The sequence below is a fragment of the Coregonus clupeaformis genome, chromosome 14, assembly GCF_020615455.1.
Source record: "Coregonus clupeaformis isolate EN_2021a chromosome 14, ASM2061545v1, whole genome shotgun sequence".
Taxonomy (NCBI): domain Eukaryota; kingdom Metazoa; phylum Chordata; class Actinopteri; order Salmoniformes; family Salmonidae; genus Coregonus; species Coregonus clupeaformis.
Genome location: NC_059205.1, coordinates 13,628,710 through 13,651,225, shown reverse-complemented (window position 1 = coordinate 13,651,225; position 22,516 = coordinate 13,628,710). Strand labels below are relative to the sequence as shown.

Below are 22,516 nucleotides of genomic sequence, written 5' to 3'. Positions count from 1 at the left end.
CTATCACCTCCCTCTCCTCTCACCTCCCTCTCCTCTCACCTCCCTCTGCTATCACCTCCCTCTCCTCTCACCTCCCTCTGCTATCACCTCCCTCTCCTCTCACCTCCCTCTCCTCTCCTCTCACCTCCCTCTCCTCTCACCTCCCTCTCCTCTCTTCTCCCTCTACTATCACCTCCCTCTGCTATACCTCCCTCTCCTCTCACCCCTCTCCTCTCCTCTCACCTCCCTCTCCTCTCACCTCCCTCTGCTATCACCTCCCTCTCCTCTCACCTCCTTCTGCTATCACCTCCCTCTCACCTCCCTCTGCTATCCACCTCCTCTCCTCTCACCTCCCTCTGCTATCACCTCCCTCTCCTCTCACCTCCCTCTGCTATCACCTCCCTCTCCCCTCACCTCCCTCTGCTATCACCTCCCTCTCCTCTCACCTCTCTCTCCTCTCACCTCCCTCTGCTATCACCTCCCTCTCCTCTCACCTCCCTCTGCTATCACCTCCCTCTCCCTCACCTCCTCTGCTATCACCTCCCTCTGCTATCACCTCCCTCTCCTCTCACCTCCTCTGCTATCACCTCCCTCTCCTCTCACCTCCTCTGCTATCACCTCCCTCTCCTCTCACCTCCCTCTGCTATCACCTCCCTCTCCCCTCACCTCCCTCTGCTATCACCTCCCTCTCCTCTCACCTTCTCTCCTCTCACCTCCCTCTTATCACCTCCCTCTCCTCTCACCTCCCTCTGCTTCACCTCCCTCTCCCTCACCTCCCTCTGCTATCACCTCCCTCTGCTATCACCTCCCTCTCCTCCCTCTGCTATCACCTCCCTCTCCTCTCACCTCCCTCTGCTATCACCTCCCTCTCCTCTCACCTCCCTCTGCTATCACCTCCCTCCCCTCCCCTCCCTTCTATCCCTCCCTCTGCTATCACTCTCCCTCTCCTCTCACCTCCCTCTGCTATCACCTCCCTCTCCTCTCACCTCCCTCTGCTATCACCTCCCTCTCCTCTCACCTCCTCTGCTATCAGCTCCCTCTCCTCTCACCTCCCTCTGCTATCACCTCCCTCTCCTCTCATCTCCCTCTGCTATCACCTCCCTCTCCTCCCACCTCCTCTGCTATAACCTCCCTCTCCTCTCACCTCCCTCTGCTATCAGCTCCCTCTCCTCTCACCTCCCTCTGCTATCACCTCCCTCTCCTCTCACCTCCCTCTGCTATCACCTCCCTCTCCTCTCACCTCCCTCTGCTATCACCTCCCTCTCCTCTCACTCCCTCTCCTCTCACATCCCTCTGCTATCACCGCCCTCTCCTCTCACCTCCCTCTGCTATCACCTCCCTCTGCTATCACCCTCTGCTATCACCTCCCTCTCCTCTCACCTCCCTCTCCTCTCACCTCCCTCTGCTATCACCTCCCTCTCCTCTCACACCTTCTGCTATCACCGCCCTCTCACCTCCCTCTGCTATCACCTCCCTCTCCTCTCACCTCCCTCTGCTATCACCTCCCTCTCCTCTCACCTCCCTCTGCTATCACCTCCCTCTCCATTCATCTCCCTCTGCTATCACCTCCCTCTCCCCTCACCTCCCTCTGCTATCACCTCCCTCTCCTCTCACCTCTCTCTCCTCTCACCTCCCTCTGCTATCACCTCCCTCTCCTCTCACCTCTCTCTCTCTCACCTCCCTCTGCTATCACCTCCCTCTCCTCTCACCTCCCTCTGCTATCTCCTCCCTCTCCTCTTCACCTCCCTCTGCTATCACCTCCCTCTCCTCTCACCTCCTCTGCCATCAACTCCCTCTCCTCTCACCTCTCTCTCCTCTCACCTCCCTCTGCTATCACCTCCCTCTCCTCTCACCTCCCTCTGCTATCAGCTCCCTCTCCTCTCACCTCCCTCTGCTATCACCTCCCTCTCCTCTCACCTCCCTCTGCTATCACCTCCCTCTCCTCTCACCTCCCTCTGCTATCACCTCCCTCTCCTCTCACCTCCTCCCCTCTCACCTCCCTCTGCTATCACCGCCCTCTCCTCTCACCTCCCTCTGCTATCACCTCCCTCTCCTCTCACCTCCCTCTCCTCTCCTCTCACCTCCCTCTCCTCTCACCTCCCTCTCCTCTCTTCTCCCTCTACTATCACCTCCCTCTGCTATCACCTCCCTCTCCTCTCACCCCCTCTCCTCTCCTCTCACCTCCCTCTCCTCTCACCTCCCTCTGCTATCACCTCCCTCTCCTCTCACCTCCTTCTGCTATCACCTCCTCTCACCTCCCTCTGCTATCACCTCCCTCTCCTCTCACCTCCTTCTGCTATCACCTTTACCTCCCTCTGCATCACCTCCCTCTCCTCTCACCTCCCTCTGCTATCACCTCCCTCTCCTCTCACCTCCCTCTGCTATCACCTCCCTCTCCCCTCACCTCCCTCTGCTATCACCTCCCTCTCCTCTCACCTCTCTCTCCTCTCACCTCCCTCTGCTATCACCTCCCTCTCCTCTCACCTCCCTCTGCTATCCTCCCTCTCCTCTCACCCTCCCTCTGCTATCACCTCCCTCTGCTATCACCTCCCTCTCCTCTCACCTCCCTCTCCTCTCCTCTCACCTCCCTCTCCTCTCACCTCTCTCTCCTCTCCTCTCCCCTCCCTCTCCTCTCACCTCCCTCTGCTATCACCTCCCTCTCCTCTCACCTCCCTCTGCTATCACCTCCCTCTCCCCTCACCTCCCTCTGCTATCACCTCCCTCTGCTATCACCTCCCTCTCCTCTCACCTCCCTCTGCTATCACCTCCCTCTCCTCTCACCTCCCTCTGCTATCACCTCCCTCTCCTCTCACCTCCCTCTCTATCACCTCCCTCTGCTATCACCTCCCTCTCCTCTCACCTCCTTCTGCTATCACCTCCCTCTGCTATCACCTCCCTCTGCTATCAGCTCCCTCTCCTCTCACCTCCCTCTGCTATCACCTCCCTCTCCTCTCATCTCCTCTGCTATCACCTCCCTCTCCTCCCACCTCCCTCTGCTATAACCTCCCTCTCCTCTCACCTCCCTCTGCTATCAGCTCCCTCTCCTCTCACCTCCTCTGCTATCACCTCCCTCTCCCTCTCCTCCCTCTGCTATCACCTCCCTCTCTCTCACCTCCCTCTGCTATCACCTCCCTCTCCTCTCACTGCCTCTCCTCTCACATCCCTCTGCTATCACCGCCCTCTCCTCTCACCTCCCTCTGCTATCACCTCCCTCTGCTATCACCCTCTACTATCACCTCCCTCTCCTCTCACCTCCCTCTCCTCTCACCTCCTCTGCTCACCTCCCTCTCCTCTCACCGCCTTCTGCTATCAGCCCTCTCACCTCCCTCTGCTATCACCTCCCTCTCCTCTCACCTCCTCTGCTATCACCTCCCTCTCCTCTCACCTCCCTCTGCTATCACCTCCTCTCCTTCATCTCCCTCTGCTATCACCTCCCTCTCCCCTCACCTCCCTCTGCTATCACCTCCCTCTCCTCTCACCTCTCTCTCCTCTCACCTCCCTCTGCTATCACCTCCCTCTCCTCTCACCTCTCTCTCCTCTCACCTCCCTCTGCTATCACCTCCCTCTCCTCTCACCTCCCTCTGCTATCTCCTCCCTCTCCTCTCACCTCCCTCTGCTTACCTCCCTCTCCTCTCACCTCCCTCTGCCATCAACTCCCTCTCCTCTCACCTCTCTCTCCTCTCACCTCCCTCTGCTATCACCTCCCTCTCCCTCTCACCTCCCTCTGCTATCAGCTCCCTCTCCTCTCACCTCCCTCTGCTATCACCTCCCTCTCCTCTCACCTCCCTCTGCTATCACCTCCCTCTCCTCTCACCTCCCTCTGCTATCCTCCCCTCTCCTCTCACCTCCCTCTCCTCTCACCTCCCTCTGCTATCACCGCCCTCTCCTCTCACCTCCCTCTGCTATCACCTCCCTCTCCTCTCACCTCCCTCTCCTCTCCTCTCACCTCCCTCTCCTCTCACCTCCCTCTCCTCTCTTCTCCCTCTACTATCACCTCCCTCTGCTATCACCTCCCTCTCCTCTCACCCCCTCTCCTCTCCTCTCACCTCCCTCTCCTCTCACCTCCCTCTGCTATCACCTCCCTCTCCTCTCACCTCCTTCTGCTATCACCTCCCTCTCACCTCCCTCTGCTATCACCTCCCTCTCCTCTCACCTCCCTCTGCTATCACCTCCCTCTCCTCTCACCTCCCTCTGCTATCACCTCCCTCTCCCCTCACCTCCCTCTGCTATCACCTCCCTCTCCTCTCACCTCTCTCTCCTCTCACCTCCCTCTGCTATCACCTCCCTCTCCTCTCACCTCCCTCTGCTATCACCTCCCTCTCCCCTCACCTCCCTCTGCTATCACCTCCCTCTGCTATCACCTCCCTCTCCTCTCACCTCCCTCTGCTATCACCTCCCTCTCCTCTCACCTCCCTCTGCTATCACCTCCCTCTCCTCTCACCTCCCTCTGCTATCACCTCCCTCTCCTCTCACCTCCCTCTGCTATCACCTCCCTCTCCTCTCACCTCTCTCTCCTCTCACCTCCCTCTGCTATCACCTCCCTCTCCTCTCACCTCCCTCTGCTATCACCTCCCTCTCCCCTCACCTCCCTCTGCTATCACCTCCCTCTGCTATCACCTCCCTCTCCTCCCTCTGCTATCACCTCCCTCTCCTCTCACCTCCCTCTGCTATCACCTCCCTCTCCTCTCACCTCCCTCTGCTATCACCTCCCTCTGCTATCACCTCCCTCTCCTCTCACCTCCCTCTCCTCTCCTCTCACCTCCCTCTCCTCTCACCTCCCTCTGCTATCACCTCCCTCTCCTCTCACCTCCTTCTGCTATCACCTCCCTCTGCTATCACCTCCCTCTGCTATCAGCTCCCTCTCCTCTCACCTCCCTCTGCTATCACCTCCCTCTCCTCTCATCTCCCTCTGCTATCACCTCCCTCTCCTCTCACCTCCCTCTGCTATCACCTCCCTCTCCTCTCACCTCCCTCTGCTATCAGCTCCCTCTCCTCTCACCTCCCTCTGCTATCACCTCCCTCTCCTCTCACCTCCCTCTGCTATCACCTCCCTCTCCTCTCACCTCCCTCTGCTATCACCTCCCTCTCCTCTCACTCCCTCTCCTCTCAAATCCCTCTGCTATCACCGCCCTCTCCTCTCACCTCCCTCTGCTATCACCTCCCTCTGCTATCACCCTCTGCTATCACCTCCCTCTCCTCTCACCTCCCTCTCCTCTCACCTCCCTCTGCTATCACCTCCCTCTCCTCTCACCGCCTTCTGCTATCACCTCCCTCTCACCTCCCTCTGCTATCACCTCCCTCTCCTCTCACCTCCCTCTGCTATCACCTCCCTCTCCTCTCACCTCCCTCTGCTATCACCTCCCTCTCCATTCATCTCCCTCTGCTATCACCTCCCTCTCCCCTCACCTCCCTCTGCTATCACCTCCCTCTCCTCTCACCTCTCTCTCCTCTCACCTCCCTCTGCTATCACCTCCCTCTCCTCTCACCTCTCTCTCCTCTCACCTCCCTCTGCTATCACCTCCCTCTCCTCTCACCTCCCTCTGCTATCTCCTCCCTCTCCTCTCACCTCCCTCTGCTATCACCTCCCTCTCCTCTCACCTCCCTCTGCCATCAACTCCCTCTCCTCTCACCTCTCTCTCCTCTCACCTCCCTCTGCTATCACCTCCCTCTCCTCTCACCTCCCTCTGCTATCAGCTCCCTCTCCTCTCACCTCCCTCTGCTATCACCTCCCTCTCCTCTCACCTCCCTCTGCTATCACCTCCCTCTCCTCTCACCTCCCTCTGCTATCACCTCCCTCTCCTCTCACCTTCCTCTCCTCTCACCTCCCTCTGCTATCACCGCCCTCTCCTCTCACCTCCCTCTGCTATCACCTCCCTCTCCTCTCACCTCCCTCTCCTCTCCTCTCACCTCCCTCTCCTCTCACCTCCCTCTCCTCTCTTCTCCCTCTGCTATCACCTCCCTCTGCTATCACCTCCCTCTCCTCTCACCTCCCTCTCCTCTCCTCTCACCTCCCTCTCCTCTCACCTCCCTCTGCTATCACCTCCCTCTCCTCTCACCTCCTTCTGCTATCACCTCCCTCTCACCTCCCTCTGCTATCACCTCCCTCTCCTCTCACCTCCCTCTGCTATCACCTCCCTCTCCTCTCACCTCCCTCTGCTATCACCTCCTCTCCCCTCACCTCCCTCTGCTATCACCTCCCTCTCCTCTCACCTCTCTCTCCTCTCACCTCCCTCTGCTATCACCTCCCTCTCCTCTCACCTCCCTCTGCTATCACCTCCCTCTGCTATCACCTCCCTCTCCTCTCACCTCCCTCTCCTCTCCTCTCACCTCCCTCTCCTCTCACCTCCCTCTGCTATCACCTCCCTCTCCTCTCACCTCCCTCTGCTATCACCTCCCTCTCCTCTCACCTCCCTCTGCTATCACCTCCCTCTCCCCTCACCTCCCTCTGCTATCACCTCCCTCTCCTCTCACCTCTCTCTCCTCTCACATCCCTCTGCTATCACCTCCCTCTCCTCTCACCTCCCTCTGCTATCACCTCCCTCTCCTCTCACCTCCCTCTGCTATCACCTCCCTCTCCTCTCACCTCCTTCTGCTATCACCTCCCTCTGCTATCACCTCCCTCTGCTATCAGCTCCCTCTCCTCTCACCTCCCTCTGCTATCACCTCTCTCTCCTCTCATCTCCCTCTGCTATCACCTCCCTCTCCTCTCACCTCCCTCTGCTATCACCTCCCTCTCCTCTCACCTCCCTCTGCTATCAGCTCCCTCTCCTCTCACCTCCCTCTGCTATTACCTCCCTCTCCTCTCACCTCCCTCTGCTATCACCTCCCTCTCCTCTCACCTCCCTCTGCTATCACCTCCCTCTCCTCTCACTCCTCTCCTCTCACATCCCTCTGCTATCACCGCCCTCTCCTCTCACCTCCCTCTGCTATCACCTCCCTCTGCTATCACCCTCTGCTATCACCTCCCTCTCCTCTCACCTCCCTCTCCTCTCACCTCCCTCTGCTATCACCTCCCTCTCCTCTCACCTCCCTCTGCTATCACCTCCCTCTCCTCTCACCTCCCTCTGCTATCACCTCCCTCTCCATCCATCTCCCTCTGCTATCACCTCCCTCTCCCCTCACCTCCCTCTGCTATCACCTCCATCTCCTCTCACCTCTCTCTCCTCTCACCTCCCTCTGCTATCACCTGCCTCTCCTCTCACCTCCCTCTGCTATCAGCTCCCTCTCCTCTCACCTCCCTCTGCTATCACCTCCCTCTCCTCTCACCTCCCTCTGCTATCACCTCCCTCTCCTCTCACCTCCCTCTGCTATCACCTCCCTCTCCTCTCACCTCCCTCTGCTATCACCTCCCTTTCCTCTCACCTCCCTCTCCTCTCACCGCCCTCTGCTATCACCTCCCTCTGCTATCACCTCCCTCTCCTATCACCTCCCTCTCCTCTCACCTCCCTCTGCTATCACCTCCCTCTGCTATCACCTCCCTCTGCCACCACCTCCCTCTCCTATCACCTCCCTCTCCTCTCACCTCCCTCTGCTATCACCTCCCTCTCCTCTCACCTCCCTCTCCTCTCCTCTCACCTCCCTCTCCTCTCACCTCCCTCTGCTATCACCTCCTTCTGCTATCACCTCCCTCTGCCACCACCTCCCTCTCCTCTCACCTCCCTCTGCTATCACCTCCCTCTCCTCTCACCTCCCTCTGCTATCACCTCCCTCTCCTCTCACCTCCCTCTCCTCTCCTCTCACCTCCCTCTCCTCTCACCTCCCTCTGCTATCACCTCCCTCTGCTATCACCTTCCTCTCCTCTCACCTCCCTCTGCTATCACCTCCCTCTCCTCTCACCTCCCTCTGCTATCTCCTCCCTCTCCTCTCATCTCCCTCTGCTATCACCTCCCTCTCCTCTCACCTCCCTCTGCTATCAACTCCCTCTCCTCTCACCTCTCTCTCCTCTCACCTCCCTCTGCTATCACCTCCCTCTCCTCTCACCTCCCTCTGCTATCAGCTCCCTCTCCTCTCACCTCCCTCTGCTATCACCTCCCTCTCCTCTCACCTCCCTCTGCTATCACCTCCCTCTCCTCTCACCTCCCTCTGCTATCACCTCCCTCTCCTCTCACCTCCCTCTCCTCTCACCTCCCTCTGCTATCACCGCCCTCTCCTCTCACCTCCCTCTGCTATCACCTCCCTCTCCTCTCACCTCCCTCTCCTCTCCTCTCCTCTCACCTCCCTCTCCTCTCACCTCCCTCTGCTATCACCTCTCTCTCCTCTCACCTCCCTCTGCTCTCACCTCCCTCTCCTCTCAACTCCCTCTGCTATCACCTCCCTCTCCTCTCACCTCCCTCTGCTATCATCTCCCTCTCCTCTCACCTCCCTCTCCTCTCACCTCCCTCTGCTATCACCTCCCTCTCCTCTCACCTCCCTCTGCTATCACCTCCCTCTGCTATCACCTCCCTCTGCTATCACCTCCCTCTCCTATCACCTCCCTCTCCTCTCATTCCCTCTCCTCTCACCTCCCTCTCCTATCACCTCCCTCTGCTATCTCCCCTCGGATTCCGACTCCATTGCACTGAGGACGCCAAACAAAACCTACAATTATTTTTCCAATATGGAGCTTTGTCTCACCTCTCCCTCCTTCCCCAAAAATATATTGTGGAAAGAAATAGAAGAGATTGAACTTTTCGAAATACTTTTAGGGCCGTCTTCTCTAGCGCTCTTCAATATTGGCTCAGGGAACATACGGTTGTCGTTGTGACAGGGTAGAATAAGAATGATAGGCTAGGTAGGTAGGTATAGCTGAGAAGAAGACTTGAGGAGGTTAAAAGGGATTTTGCCTTTCAGAGAATCCACGCGCAACTAATGGGAAACATGAAAGAAACCACTCTAATAGAAAAATAAACAAAGCATAAAATTAGCGTTAAGCTCCCCCCACGATTAAAAGAAAACAGCATTGTGTTTGGGTACGTGTTGTATGTGTTAAGTGTGTGTGTGTTGAGGTTTGTGTGTACTGAATCACTCACTGTCGATGGCCAGTTTGTCTGTTGTGAATAAAATACAACTTTTGTGGAAAGAGAGGATATTTTTGCCCTTGAGGAAAAGATTTCCAGCTGGAACAATCTCTGCTACCACTGAGTCTGCCCTGACCTCGTTGGTCCTCTCACAGCTATGGGTAGAATCATTTTACCATTGATCTTAGACTTACAGCCACACATACAGCCACACTGGAATACACACACAGGCACAGACACAGGCACACACACATACACAGGCACAAGTGCGCCCGGCCACACACACACACACACACACACACACACACACACACACACACACACACACACTGTTGACCTTGGCTTGCAGCCACCCCTGTTAACACTCAGTGGAATGAGCAAAAAGGTGTGAAGGAATACAGTCTTCCTAAAAGAAGTGGTGCCTTCCTAAAAGACTGAGGTTCAGTACTGTGTGATGTGACAGATGACAGAGAGGGGGGCAGGGAGAGAGAGAGTGTGTGTGTCTGTGTGTGCGTACGTGTGTGTTTGTGTGTGTGTATCTGTCAGAGACAGACAGCGACAGGCCCATGGGCAGTGGTAGAGGGTGGAGAGGTGGGGTGAGGTGGTGGAGGGTGGTGGAGGGTTAGCCAGGGACGTGCAGGGGAAGCTGGGTCATTAACACTCCAGCAGTCAGTCTGGGTAAAGACTGAAGACTGTCTGTCTCTTATCACTGCTTATTCACAGTCAGTCTCCCAGGGCCACAGCAAACTCTCACTTTCTCTCCATCTCTCTCTCTCTGTCTCTCCCTCACTCTCTCTATCCCTCTCTCTTTCTGTATCCCTCTCTCTCGCTCTCTCTCTCTCTCTCTCTCTCTCTCTCTCTCTCTCTCTCTCTCTCTCTCTCTCTCTCTCTCTCTCTCTCTCTCTCTCTCTCTCTCTCTCTCTCTCTCTCTCTCTCTCTCTCTCTCTCTCTCTCTCTCTCTCTCTCGCTCTCTCGCTCTTTCTCTCTCTCTCTCTCCCTCCCTCTGTCATCCCCTCACTCATCCTCCTCCTCTCATCTTTTCTCAGGGGCCATTTTGTTGGATACTAGCAGTTTTTGTCTCAGTCTGACTCATTGTTGTGATTCTCTCTCTAAACTGCCTGGGCATAGGTCACTATAATTCAACCTCTAAATGGTGGCAGGGGATTTGAAAATAGACAACTATTCATTTATAGGCTTATATGAGCACACCAGGAGGTTTTCTAAATGGGATTTTCTGAGGGCAGTGGATTGAGATGAGATCTAGTCGCTGTGCACACAGGCCTAAACGCAGAGAAAAGTGAAGGTTCGAAATTAATAGAATGTGGTTGGAATTGGGAAATACATTTTGGTATCCAATCTCTCAAGGCTTAAATGACACCACTTCCACTCTCTTACCTTTGTGTTGGTACAAACTATAGGTCTACTGGGTCAACATCTCAATCCCACTTTAAAAGTTCTCGAAATGTTCCGTATTGACTGACCATCATGTCTTAAAGTAAGGATGGACTGTCATTTCTCTTTGCTTATTTGAGCTGTTCCAGGCATAATATGGACTTGGTCTTTTACCAAATAGGGCTATCTTCTGTATACCACCCCTACCTTGTCACAACAAAACTGATTGGCTCAAACGCAATAAGAAGGAAAGAAATTCCTCAAATTAACTTTTAACAAGGCACACCTGTTAATTGAAATACATTTCAGGTGACTACCTCATGAAGCTGGTTGAGAGAATGCCAAGAGTGTGCAAAGCTGTCATCAAGGCAAAGGGTGGCTACTTTGAAGAATCTCAAATATAAAATATATTTTGATTTGTTTATCACTTTTTTGGTTACTACATGATTCCATGTGTGTTTTTTCATAGTTTTGATGTCTTCACTATTATTCTACAATATAGAAAATAGTAAAAATATAGATAACCCCTTGAATGAGTAGGTGTGTCCAAACTTTTGACTGGTACTGTACCTGAAGCATCAAGTGAACTAAGGTTTAGTATAAAAAAATATGTATTCACTAACTGTAAGTCGCTCTGGATAAGAGCGTCTGCTAAATGACTAAAATGTAAATGTAAATGTTTACAATAAGGCTTCTTCTCTGTAAATAAGCAAGTAGTTCCTTGTTACTGCTCTGCAAAGCTGCCACCCAGTGGTGGATATAACAGCTGTAATTAGAGACAGTTAGTTGACATGGTACCCTTAACAATATGAATTGGGGGTATTTAGAGTATATACAGTGCCTTTAGAAAAGTATTCACACCACTTGACGTTTTCCACATTTTGTTGTGTTACAGCCTGAATTTAAAATGGATTAAACACAATACCACATAATGTCAAAGTGGAATTATGTTTTAAAAAATGTTTACAAATTAATTAAATATAAGAAGCTGAAATGTCTTGAGTCAAAAAGTATTCAACCCCTTTGTTATGTCAAGCCTAAATAGGTTCAGGAGTAAACATTTGCTTAACAAGTTACATAAGCTGCATGGACTCTGTGTTCAATAATAGTGTTTAACATGATTTTTGAATGACTTCCTCATCTCTGTACCCCACACAATTATCAGTAAGGTCCCTCAGTCGAGCAGTGAATTTAAAACACGGATTCACCCACAAAGACCAGGGAGGTTTTCAATGCCTTACAAAGAAGGGCACCTATTGGTAGATGGCTAAAAATAAAAAAGCAGACATTGAATATCCCTTTGAGCATGGTGAAGTAATTAGTTATACTTTGGATGGTGTATCTATACACCCAGTCACTACAAAGATTTCACCATGAGGCCATTGGTAATTTTAAAACAGTTATGGAGTTTAATGGTTGTAATATGAGAAAACTGAGGATGGATCAACAACATTGTAGTTACTCCACAATACTAACCTAATTGACAGAGTGAAAAGAAAGAAGTATGTACAAAATATTCCAAAACATACATTTTGTTTGCAACAAGGCACTAAAGTAATACTAGAGGTAAACCTGGTTCAGTCTGCTTTCCACCAGACACTGGGAGATGGATTCCCCTTTCAGCAGAACAATAATCTAAAACACAAGGCCAAATCTAAACTGGAGTTGCTTACCAAGAAGACAGTGAATGTTCCTGTGTTGCCGAGTTACAGACTTAAATCTACCAGAAAATGTATGGCAAGACCTGAAAATGGTTGTGTAGCAATGATCAACAACCAATTTGACAGATCAAATGTTGCACAATCCAGGTGTAGAAAGCTCTTAGAGACGTACCCAGAAAAACTCACAGCTGTAATCACTGCCAAAGGTGCTTCCACAAAGTATTGACTCAGGGGTGTGAATACTTATGTAAATGAGTATTTCTGTATTTCATTTTTCATTTTAATAAATTTGCAAACATTTCTAAAAACATGTTTTCACTTTGTCATTATGGGGTATTGTGTGTAAATGGGCGAAATTCTTTTTTATTTATTTTTATTTTGAATTCAGGCTGTAGCACAACACAATGTGGAATAAGTCAAGGGGTAGGAATACTGTATAGGTAGAGACCATTGAACAGAACAAGGCTATGTCAATAACTACATTGGACAAAAATGCAGTAGAACCTTATAGTCACAAGCTCTCGAAGTGCCAAAGGGTAGTAAGGCCTAGCTGAGTCTGTTCCTGAGTGTGCTGACTACACAGCTGTATGCTACACAGGTCTATGACACTGATCCTCAGCAACATTTGGAGTTAAATGAGAAATGGTCCTCTGTAGCTCAGTTGGTAGAGCATGGTACTTGCAAAGCCAGGATAGTGGGTATGATATAAAATGTATGCACGCATGACTGTAAGTCGCTTTGGATAAAAGTGTCTGCTAAATAATATATGCTACATCATAAAAGACGATCGTCTTCCCTCAATATTTAAATTCTCTGATTCCACTCAAGGTATGTTTTTGGGGGTATGAGCAGTGTAAACCTGCTATTCATATGCCTGTGATTCCACCTAGGGACACTTTAATTCCATTGGTTAGCCATTATTTCCATATGCTTTCACTTTAAACGGCTGGCTGGTCACCGGCTAGCAGCGCTCCGAGGATTATCTGTGTTTGTTTTCTCACTGAGAAGAGAGATTGTACTAATCGAGAGAGAGAGAGAGAGAGAGAGAGAGAGAGAGAGAGAGAGAGAGAGAGAGAGAGAGAGAGAGAGAGAGAGAGAGAGGAGAGAGAGAGAGAGAGAGGAGAGAGAGAGAGGAGAGAGAGAGAGAGGAGAGAGAGAGAGAGGAGGAGAGAGAGAGAGAGAGAGAGAGAGAGAGAGAGGAGAGAGAGAGAGAAAATATAGGGATGAGTATACAGTGAGGGAAAAGTATTTGATCCCCTGCTGATTTTGTACGTTTGCCCACTGACAAAGAAATGATCAGTCTATAATTTTAATGGTAGGTTTATTTGAACAGTGAGAGACAGAATAACAACAAAAAAATCCAGAAAAACGCATGTCAAAAATGTTATAAATTGATTTGCATTTTAATGAGGGAAATAAGTATTTGACCCCTCTGCAAAACATGACTTAGTACTTGGTGGCAAAACCCTTGTTGGCAATCACAGAGGTCAGACGTTTCTTGTAGTTGGCCACCAGGTTTGCACACATCTCAGGAGGGATTTTGTCCCACTCCTCTTTGCAGATCTTCTCCAAGTCATTAAGGTTTTGAGGCTGACGTTTGGCAACTCGAACCTTCAGCTCCCTCCACAGATTTTCTATAGGATTAAGGTCTGGAGACTGGCTAGGCCACTCCAGGACCTTAATGTGCTTCTTCTTGAGCCACTCCTTTGTTGCCTTGGCCGTGTGTTTTGGGTCATTGTCATGCTGGAATACCCATCCACAACCCATTTTCAATGCCCTGGCTGAGGGAAAGAGGTTCTCACTCAAGATTTGATGGTACATTGCCCCGTCCATCGTCCCTTTGATGCGATGAAGTTGTCCTGTCCACTTAGCAGAAAAACACCCCCAAAGCATAATGTTTCCACCTCCATGTTTGACGGTGGGGATGGTGTTCTTGGGGTCATAGGCAGCATTCCTCCTCCTCCAAACACGGCGAGTTGAGTTGATGCCAAAGAGCTCGATTTTGGTCTCATCTGACCACAACACTTTCACCCAGTTCACCTCTGAATCATTCAGATGTTCATTGGCAAACTTCAGACGGCCCTGTATATGTGCTTTCTTGAGCAGGGGGACCTTGCGGGCACTGCAGGATTTCAGTCCTTCACGGCGTAGTGTGTTACCAATTGTTTTCTTGGTGACTATGGTCCCAGCTGCCTTGAGATCATTGACAAGATCCTCCTGTGTAGTTCTGGGCTGATTCCTCACCGTTCTCATGATCATTGCAACTCTACGAGGTGAGATCTTGCATGGAGCCCCAGGCCGAGGGAGATTGACAGTTCTTTTGTGTTTCTTCCATTTGCGAATAATCGCACCAACTGTTGTCACCTTCTCACCAAGCTGCTTGGCGATGGTCTTGTAGCCCATTCCAGCCTTGTGTAGGTCTACAATCTTGTCCCTGACATCCTTGGAGAGCTCTTTGGTCTTGGCCATGGTGGAGAGTTTGAAATCTGATTGATTGATTGCTTCTGTGGACATGTGTCTTTTATACAGGTAACAAGCTGAGATTAGGAGCACACCCTTTAAGAGTGTGCTCCTAATCTCAGCTCGTTACCTGTATAAAAGACACCTGGGAGCCAGAAATCTTTTTGATTGAGAGGGGGTCAAATACTTATTTCCCTCATTAAAATGGAAATCAATTTATAACATTTTTTACATGCGTTTTTCAGGATTTTTTTGTTGTTATTCTGTCTCTCACTGTTCAAATAAACCTACCATTAAAATTATAGACTGATCATTTCTTTGTCAGTGGGAAAACGTACAAAATCAGCAGGGGATCAAATACTTTTTTTTCCCTCACTGTACATACAGAGAGCAGAGGGAGAGAGATGAGAAAAAGAGAGGAAGGAAGGACATGAACAGAGTGAGTGACAGAAAGGAGGGCGAGAGAGAGCAAAGTGGTGGAGATATTTAGGAGATACCCTGTTCCAGCAGTACTAAATTGCTCAGAGCTAAGTCTGCAATCTTACATTTACATTACATTTGAGTCATTTACAGTTAGTGAGTGCATACATTTTTTTTCATACATCTTAAATGAGTAGTCAGACAAAGACATCATCTTGATGTAAAATGTTGAGAATTGAGTAAAACCTCACATAGGCTACGCCAGCAGGATAGAGAAGGCTCTTATACAACATTGTGCGGTTAAAGATATCATTTTTCACTAGCACATTCCCCAACAGTAAGATGGAAACATTGGTTACACATATACAATAGCTGCAAAGAAGTCGGATTCAGATCATTTAAAGCCTCATTGATCACAGCCTGGCCACACACACACACACACACACACACACACTCACACACTCACACTCACACACACACACATATGAGCATGATCCATATTTGATGCATGATGTATTTGACTATTGTACCATACTGGTTAGTTAATTAATTTCATGCTTAGACCGTAGCAAAAGGCAATTGTTACAGAGAAATAATTAGAATTTGAAAAAAGAGTGTGAGTGCAGGGCAGGACAAGAGAAGGTTGTACTAAGAGACGAAGAGATTGGGAGAGAGCGAGTGGGAGAGAGCGAATGGGAGAGCGAGTGGGAGAGAGAGTGGGAGAGAGAGAGAGAGAGAGAGAGAGTGAGATGGAGAGAGAAAGCAGCATAGGATGAGGAAGTGAGACAGAAAAAGGAAGGTGGTGGTTGTGATAAGTGCTTTCTGTAAGTGTGAGCAAGAGAAAGAGATGAGTGTGTGTTCTGGGTGTCACAGATGGACCTCTGAACACTAGGATGGGAGTGGAGAGTGTGATGGAGTGCATGGGAGGGAGGCAGGGAGGGGGTGATAAGTGTGTGCTCACAGTGTAAGTGACATCTCTCCTCCTCAGACAGATTGTCTCTCTCTCCCTCTAATGGGATCCTGTTAGAGAACCTTTCTCTCTGTCTACCCCCTCCCTCCCTCGCTCCCTCTCTCTCACTCTCCCTGCCTCTCTCTCTCTCTCTCTGACATTTCCCCTTTTCCTGCTTTGAAATCTTCCCGTATTGCGAACATTTCAATATTTCAATTCCTCTTTTCTCACTGCATAATTGTTAATCAATCTCTGCCCTGTTAAGATTACAGATTTCTTGTAAGAGAATGCAGTTCTTTACAACTGTGAGAAAATGAAAAAAGAGGGGAGATCAGAAGAGGAGAAAAATATCAATATTTTCCTCCAAGAGGGACCTTCAAAGTTAGTTTGAATATTGCTCATACCAAATCAATCTATTTATACCTAGTCCAGTCCAGTCTGCATGTTTCTGCCAATCATACTGACTCCATCCAATTTTTCCATGTAGGAAAACCTCAGAACGCTGTTTTTAACCAGACCCTCTCTCTAGAATGTAATCAAGGTAGGGCTTTGCCCCCGCTAGCAATCATCTCTCCTGATCTGCTCAGAGACAGGCTCATTCCTAATGGAACCCTGCTGCTAAGAGAAACCACAATCAGCAGCCAGCCTGCCAGACAGAAAGACAGACAGACAGGCAGACAGTCATAACGTCTCAGCAGATGCCAGACTCAGACGAGATTGGAGCTGTAGCATGAAACCCTCACAGCTTCCTACTTGTCTGACTACATCTGTGAATGTAATAGCATGCGTACATTATGTTTTCCTAGTGTGCCTGTAGTTAACCAGGTCAATGCATCATACTTGATTCTTATGTTTAAGTTTCTATCACTGAATAAAACATGCGTTTGCGAAATGTCAATATGATTTATTTTCACAGTCAAGGTGAGCGTATTGCATTTGTATGGAAATGTGTATGTTTCCACACTATACCAAGGAGCACACACGAGAATGTGAACACATTAACTACCGGTGTTGTAAAGGGAAAGCGTGATACAATACCACTTGACAATGTTCCACTACAGAACCAACATATAGACACCTTTTAGTTACTGTAACCTCGCTCTCTCTCAAAAAAAACAAAAAATAAAATAAATGTTGTTTGTCACATACACATATTTAGAAGATGTTATTGCGGGTGTAGCAATAACTGTCTCTCCCTCCCTCTCTGCAGGCTGTGGACTATGAGAGTCGTAGCTCCTACTCCTTCTCCGTGGAGGTGTTGAACCCCACGGTGGACCCTCGTTTCCTCCGTCGAGGGCCCTTTAAGGACCGCGCCTCCATCCGGGTGGCCGTGCTGGACGCAGACGAGCCGCCCCGCTTCTCCCGGGCTCGCTACCGTATGGATGTGTCGGAGAACTGCCCTCCCGCCTGCACCGTGGGACGGGTTAGTGCTGTGGACCCTGATACTGGACTCACCAATAACATCAGGTACTGGACTAGAGTGGATCCTATACAGACCAGGGGAGAACGACTGTCCCCTCTCATTGAAGCCCTGAAGTTCAAGGCCGACTGGGATCCTCCATTATAGTGAATGGGAAAATGGCAATCTTCGTATAAATCAGGGATGGGCAACTTTGATGCGGGTGGGGGCCATCATGAGGGGCCTCAGTGGCTTGCGGGTCTGCGTACCCACATCCATACCCACACATGCAGTCAGAGCCAGCCCTAGCCTTTTGGGAGCCCTAAGCAACATTTTGGTTTTGGGGCCCCTCACCTTGCAAGCAAAACATTTTAGCGGACCACTCTTGACAGCAGAGTGATAAATTGAAGTTTTAGAGTTAGCTTGCTGCAATTCTATACATTTTGCCATGGTGCGGAGAGAAACATTTGCAGTACAAGTTTAGGTAGCTGGCCTCTAGACTAATTTACCAATCTAAAGATTTTGGAACTGTCAGTGATTGACATAACAAGAGAAAAACTGCTGATGCACATCCAAATTTCGAAATTGCACCTTGTGTATTCTACCATTCTAACTCAGTAAGTTCCGACCCCGACCGCGACCGAGGGTCCACCGAGGGTCCACCCCAGTCGGCCTTCAACTTGAGATCCTCAATGAGAGGGGTCAGCTGAGCTAGCCTGCAATGTTACTTCCTGGACTAGCTCAAACTGTGCATGTTATGTTTTGAAAATATTCCCCATGAGACGCCATCTTAGTAGCTAAAATCAACTTCCTTGACTTCAAGTGCGCCATTGAGGCTTCACATAGAAATGAATGGTGTGACGTCATCAATGGGTTTATCCATGTACAGTTGAAGTCAGAAGTTTACATACACCTTAGCCAAATACATTTAAACTCTGTATTTCACAATTCCTGACATTTAATCATAGTAAAGATTCCTTGTTTTAGGTCAGTTAGGATCACCACTTTATTTTAAGAATGTGAAACGTCAGAATAATAGTAGAGAGAATGATTTATTTCAGCTTTTATTTATTTCATCACATTCCCAGTGGGTCAGAAGTTTACATACACTCAATTAGTATTTGGTAGCATTGCCTTTAAATTGTTTAACTTGCCTTCCACAAGCTTCGCACAATAAGTTGGGTGAATTTTGGCCCATTCCTCCTGACAGAACTGGTGTAACTAAGTCAGGTTTGTAGGCCTCCTTGCTCGCACACGCTTTTCCAGTTCTGCCCACAAATGTTCTATAGGATTGAGGTCAGGGCTTTGTGATGGCCACTCCAATACCTTGACTTTGTTGTCCTTAAGCCATTTTGCCACAACATTGGAAGTATGCTTGGGGTCATTGTCCATTTGGAAGACCCATTTGCGACCAAGCTTTAACTTCCTGACTGATGTCTTGAGATGTTGCTTCAATATATCCACATAATTTTCCTTCCTCATGATGCCATCTATTTTGTGAAGTGCACCAATCCCTCCTGCAGCAAAGCACACCCACAGCATGATGCTACCACCCCTGTGCTTCACGGTTGGGATGGTGTTCTTCGGCTTGCAAGCGTACCCCTTTTTCCTCCAAACATAACGATGGTCGTTATGGCCAAACAGTTCTAATTTTGTTTCATCAGACCAGAGGACATTTCTCCAAAAAGTACGATCTTTGTCCCCATGTACAGTTGCAAACCATAGTCTGGCTTTTTTTATGGCGGTTTTGGAGTAGTGGCTTCTTCCTTGCTGAGCGGCCTTTCAGGTTATGTCAATATAGGCCTCGTTTTACTGTGGATATAGATACTTTTGTACCTGTTTCCTCCAACATCTTCACAAGGTCCTTTGCTGTTGTTCTGGGATTGATTTGCACTTTTCGCACCAAAGTACGTTCATCTCTAGGAGACAAAACACGTCTCCTTCCTGAGCGGTATGACGGCTGCGTGGTCCCATGGTGTTTCTACTTGCATACTATTGTTTGTACAGATGAACGTGGTTCCTTCAGGCGTTGGGGAATTGCTCCCAAGGATGAACCAGACTTGTGGAGGTCTACAAAAAAATTTCTGAGGTCTTGGCTGATTTCTTTAGATTTTCCCATGATGTCAAGCAAAGAGGCACTGAGTTTGAAGGTAGGCCTTGAAATACATCCACAGGTACACCTCCAATTGACTCAAATGATGTCAATTAGCCTATCAGAATCTTCTAAAGCCAAGACAATATTTTCTGGAATTTTCCAAGCTGTTTAAAGGCACAGTCAACTTAGTGTATGTAAACTTCTGACCCACTGGAATTGTAATACAGTGAATTATAAGTGAAATAATCTGTCTGTAAACAATTGTTGGAAAAATTACTTGTGTCATGCACAAAGTAGATGTCCTAACCGACTTGCCAAAACTATAGTTTGTTAACAAGAAATGTGTGGAGTGGTTGAAAAACGAGTTTTAATGACTCCAACCTAAGTCTATGTAAACTTCCGACTTCAACTGCATTTATACCATCTATGATATAGACAGACAGACAGAAAGACAAACACGCAGGTGCGCATGCATGCACACACTAAGAAAGGTGCAAAGCAAAATGTTCTTTATATGTATGTTCTCAGAAATGCTTATTCAACAAAACTGTAAATATAGTGAGTGCTGGCCCTTTTTTGACACATACTACTGAGTCTGACTCCCACAGAGCAGGAATAGGGAAATGTGTGGTGAACGGTAGCAGGGGCCTCTGTTGCCTCCCTGTTGTGCAGTCTGTCTCTGCATCTTCTCTGCTGTCACTCTGTCTATCTCTGTCTGTCTGTCTGTCACTCCAAAGTGTTAATTGCTATTACATATAGAGACAACATATTAAGGAACTAGGAGTACATCTGTGTCTCTTAGTTTTTTTCCTACCTCCACTGCACTCACCTCTGAGCTGTCTCTGCTAAGCCTAGCATCCTTTCCCACAGCACTGGTACCAGAAGACCAGGGGACCACACTGCCTGTGCTGGGCCCATCAACATCCTAGTTGTGAATGAATAAACACACTTATTAGATAAATAAGAAAGATTACTGAATAAATGCCTAATAGATGACCATTGGCTCATAGTACCTTATGAAAGCCTTACGACTTATATTGCATGTATAAGTACCTGGCTGTAATACATGTCCCTCCCTATCCTAAGGGTTGATTACTATTACATATATAATATTGAGCCAGGTAGAGCAGGAATGCCTACCAATGGCATGCCCATCTTTTTGGGAGAAATTACACTGGTCACTCCAAACATTTATAAAGTATGTATAAAGTATACATAGCACTCACTTTAGATTAGGGACTGCAAAAATACTTTATTAAAGATTAGTAAATGGTCTATTAATTTGGGAGTAATGATTAATACATGGTGAACACACAATTTATATATACCTTATAAATGGTTTATTACGGAGCCTTAAAATAAAGTGTTACCCATCCTAGTTGTGAATGAATAAACACATATATTGACAAAGAAGAACATCACTGAATAAATGCCTTATAGGTGACAATTGGCTTATATAATACCTTAAAAGCCTAACTACATATTTAAAATTAGTGCATTTCAAGTGTTCCTCTGCCCACATAGCTATGTGTTTGCAGTGCCTTCAGAAAGTATTCATACCCAATGACTTATTCCACATTTTGTTGTGTTACAGCCTGAATTCAACATTGATTAACTATATTGTTTTCTCACGCATCTGGACACAATACCCCACAATGACAGAGTGAAAACATGTTTTTATAAATTTAGCACATTTATTGAAAATGAAATAAAGAAATATCTAATTTACATAAGTATTCACATCCCTGAGTCAATACTTTGTAGAAGCATCTTTGGGAGCGATTACAGCTGTGGTTCTTTTTGGGTAAGTCTCTAAGAGCTTTGCACACCTGGATTGTACAATATTTGCCCATTATTCAATTCAAAATTCTTCAAGCTCAGTCAAGTTGATTGTTGTTCATTGCTAGACAGTCATTTCCAGGTCTTGCCTTAGATATTCAAGCCGATTTAAGTAAAAACTGTAACTAGGCCACTCAGGAACATTCAATGTCATCTTGGAAATCAACTCCAGTGTTTATTTGGCCTTGTGTTTTAGGTTATTGTCTTGCTGAAAGGTGAATTCCTAGTGTCTGTTGGAAAGCAAACTGAGCCAGGCTTTCCTCTAGGATTTTGCCCGCGCCTATAGCTGTATTCCATTAATTTTTATCCCAAAAAACGTCCTAGTCCTTGCCGATGACAAGCATACCCATAACATGATACAGCCACCACCATGCTTGAAAATATGATGAGTGGTACTCAGTGATGTGTTGGATTTGTCCCAAACATAACGCTTTGTATTCAGGACAAAAAGTAAATTTCTTTGCCACATTTTTTGCAGCATTACTTAAGTGCCTTGTTGCAAACGGGATGCATATTTTTGTTTTATACAGGCTTCCATCTTTTCACTCTGTCATTTAGGTTAGTATTGTGGAGTAAATACAATGTTGTTGATCCATCCTCAGTTTTCTCATATCACAACCATTAATCTCTATAACTGTTTTAAAATCACAATTGGCCTGGGTGTATTGCCCAAATTGACCTTTATACATGATGACTTGTGTTTAGCAAAAGGCACTGTATAAATGTCTAGTAGATGGCTATTGCCTTACCTATGTGTTATAAAAGCCAATCTAATGGCTTGTTAGACTATTTTGCAGGTATCCTAGTGTCTAAATGTTCCTCCGAATCCCCCCTTCACTAATTAGCCTACTATAGTAGGTATGAAATATATTTCATACAATATACAGCCAAAATATTAGGCCTAACTGGCAGCAGTAGGCTATATGATCTGTGTCAGTGTGCGTTAGTGTTTCTTTCTCTGTTTTCTTCCTACCTCGACTGCACCACAGCAGCTTATCTGTCATTTCTCACAGACAGAGCACTCAGACCAGCAGAACCAGAACTTTTAGTAAATAAGTCGTTTAATTTCACTCATTTAGCAGCGTCGGCCTCAAGAGCTCTTTTTTGGTCTCTAACTTTTTCGGGAACACATTTCCGTTTTTCTGTTTTGACTGAGTGACTGACACAGTGGCGATTTTAGCATTTCAATCTTGGTGGGGCAAACTCCCTAAAAATGTTTTTAGATGCATGCCAGCAAAGCCACTACACAACACAACACAACTCTAAACAATACATTAATTGCACTATAACGGTGACAAACAGTGCCCACAAACTGTTAGGGCCTAC

General features: G+C 48.3%; 1 protein-coding gene across 3 annotated transcripts in view; it reads left to right on the top strand.

Moving 5' to 3' along the window:
- LOC121581119 (cadherin-2B) overlaps positions 1-22,516 on the top strand; it is a 143,895-nt gene that overhangs the window by 105,831 nt on the left and 15,548 nt on the right. For all 3 annotated transcript variants that reach the window (XM_045224688.1, XM_045224689.1, XM_045224690.1), the window contains exon 7: positions 17,068-17,324. In XM_045224688.1, coding sequence (XP_045080623.1) covers positions 17,068-17,324 — 257 coding nt within the window. The remainder of the gene's footprint in view (positions 1-17,067; positions 17,325-22,516) is intronic.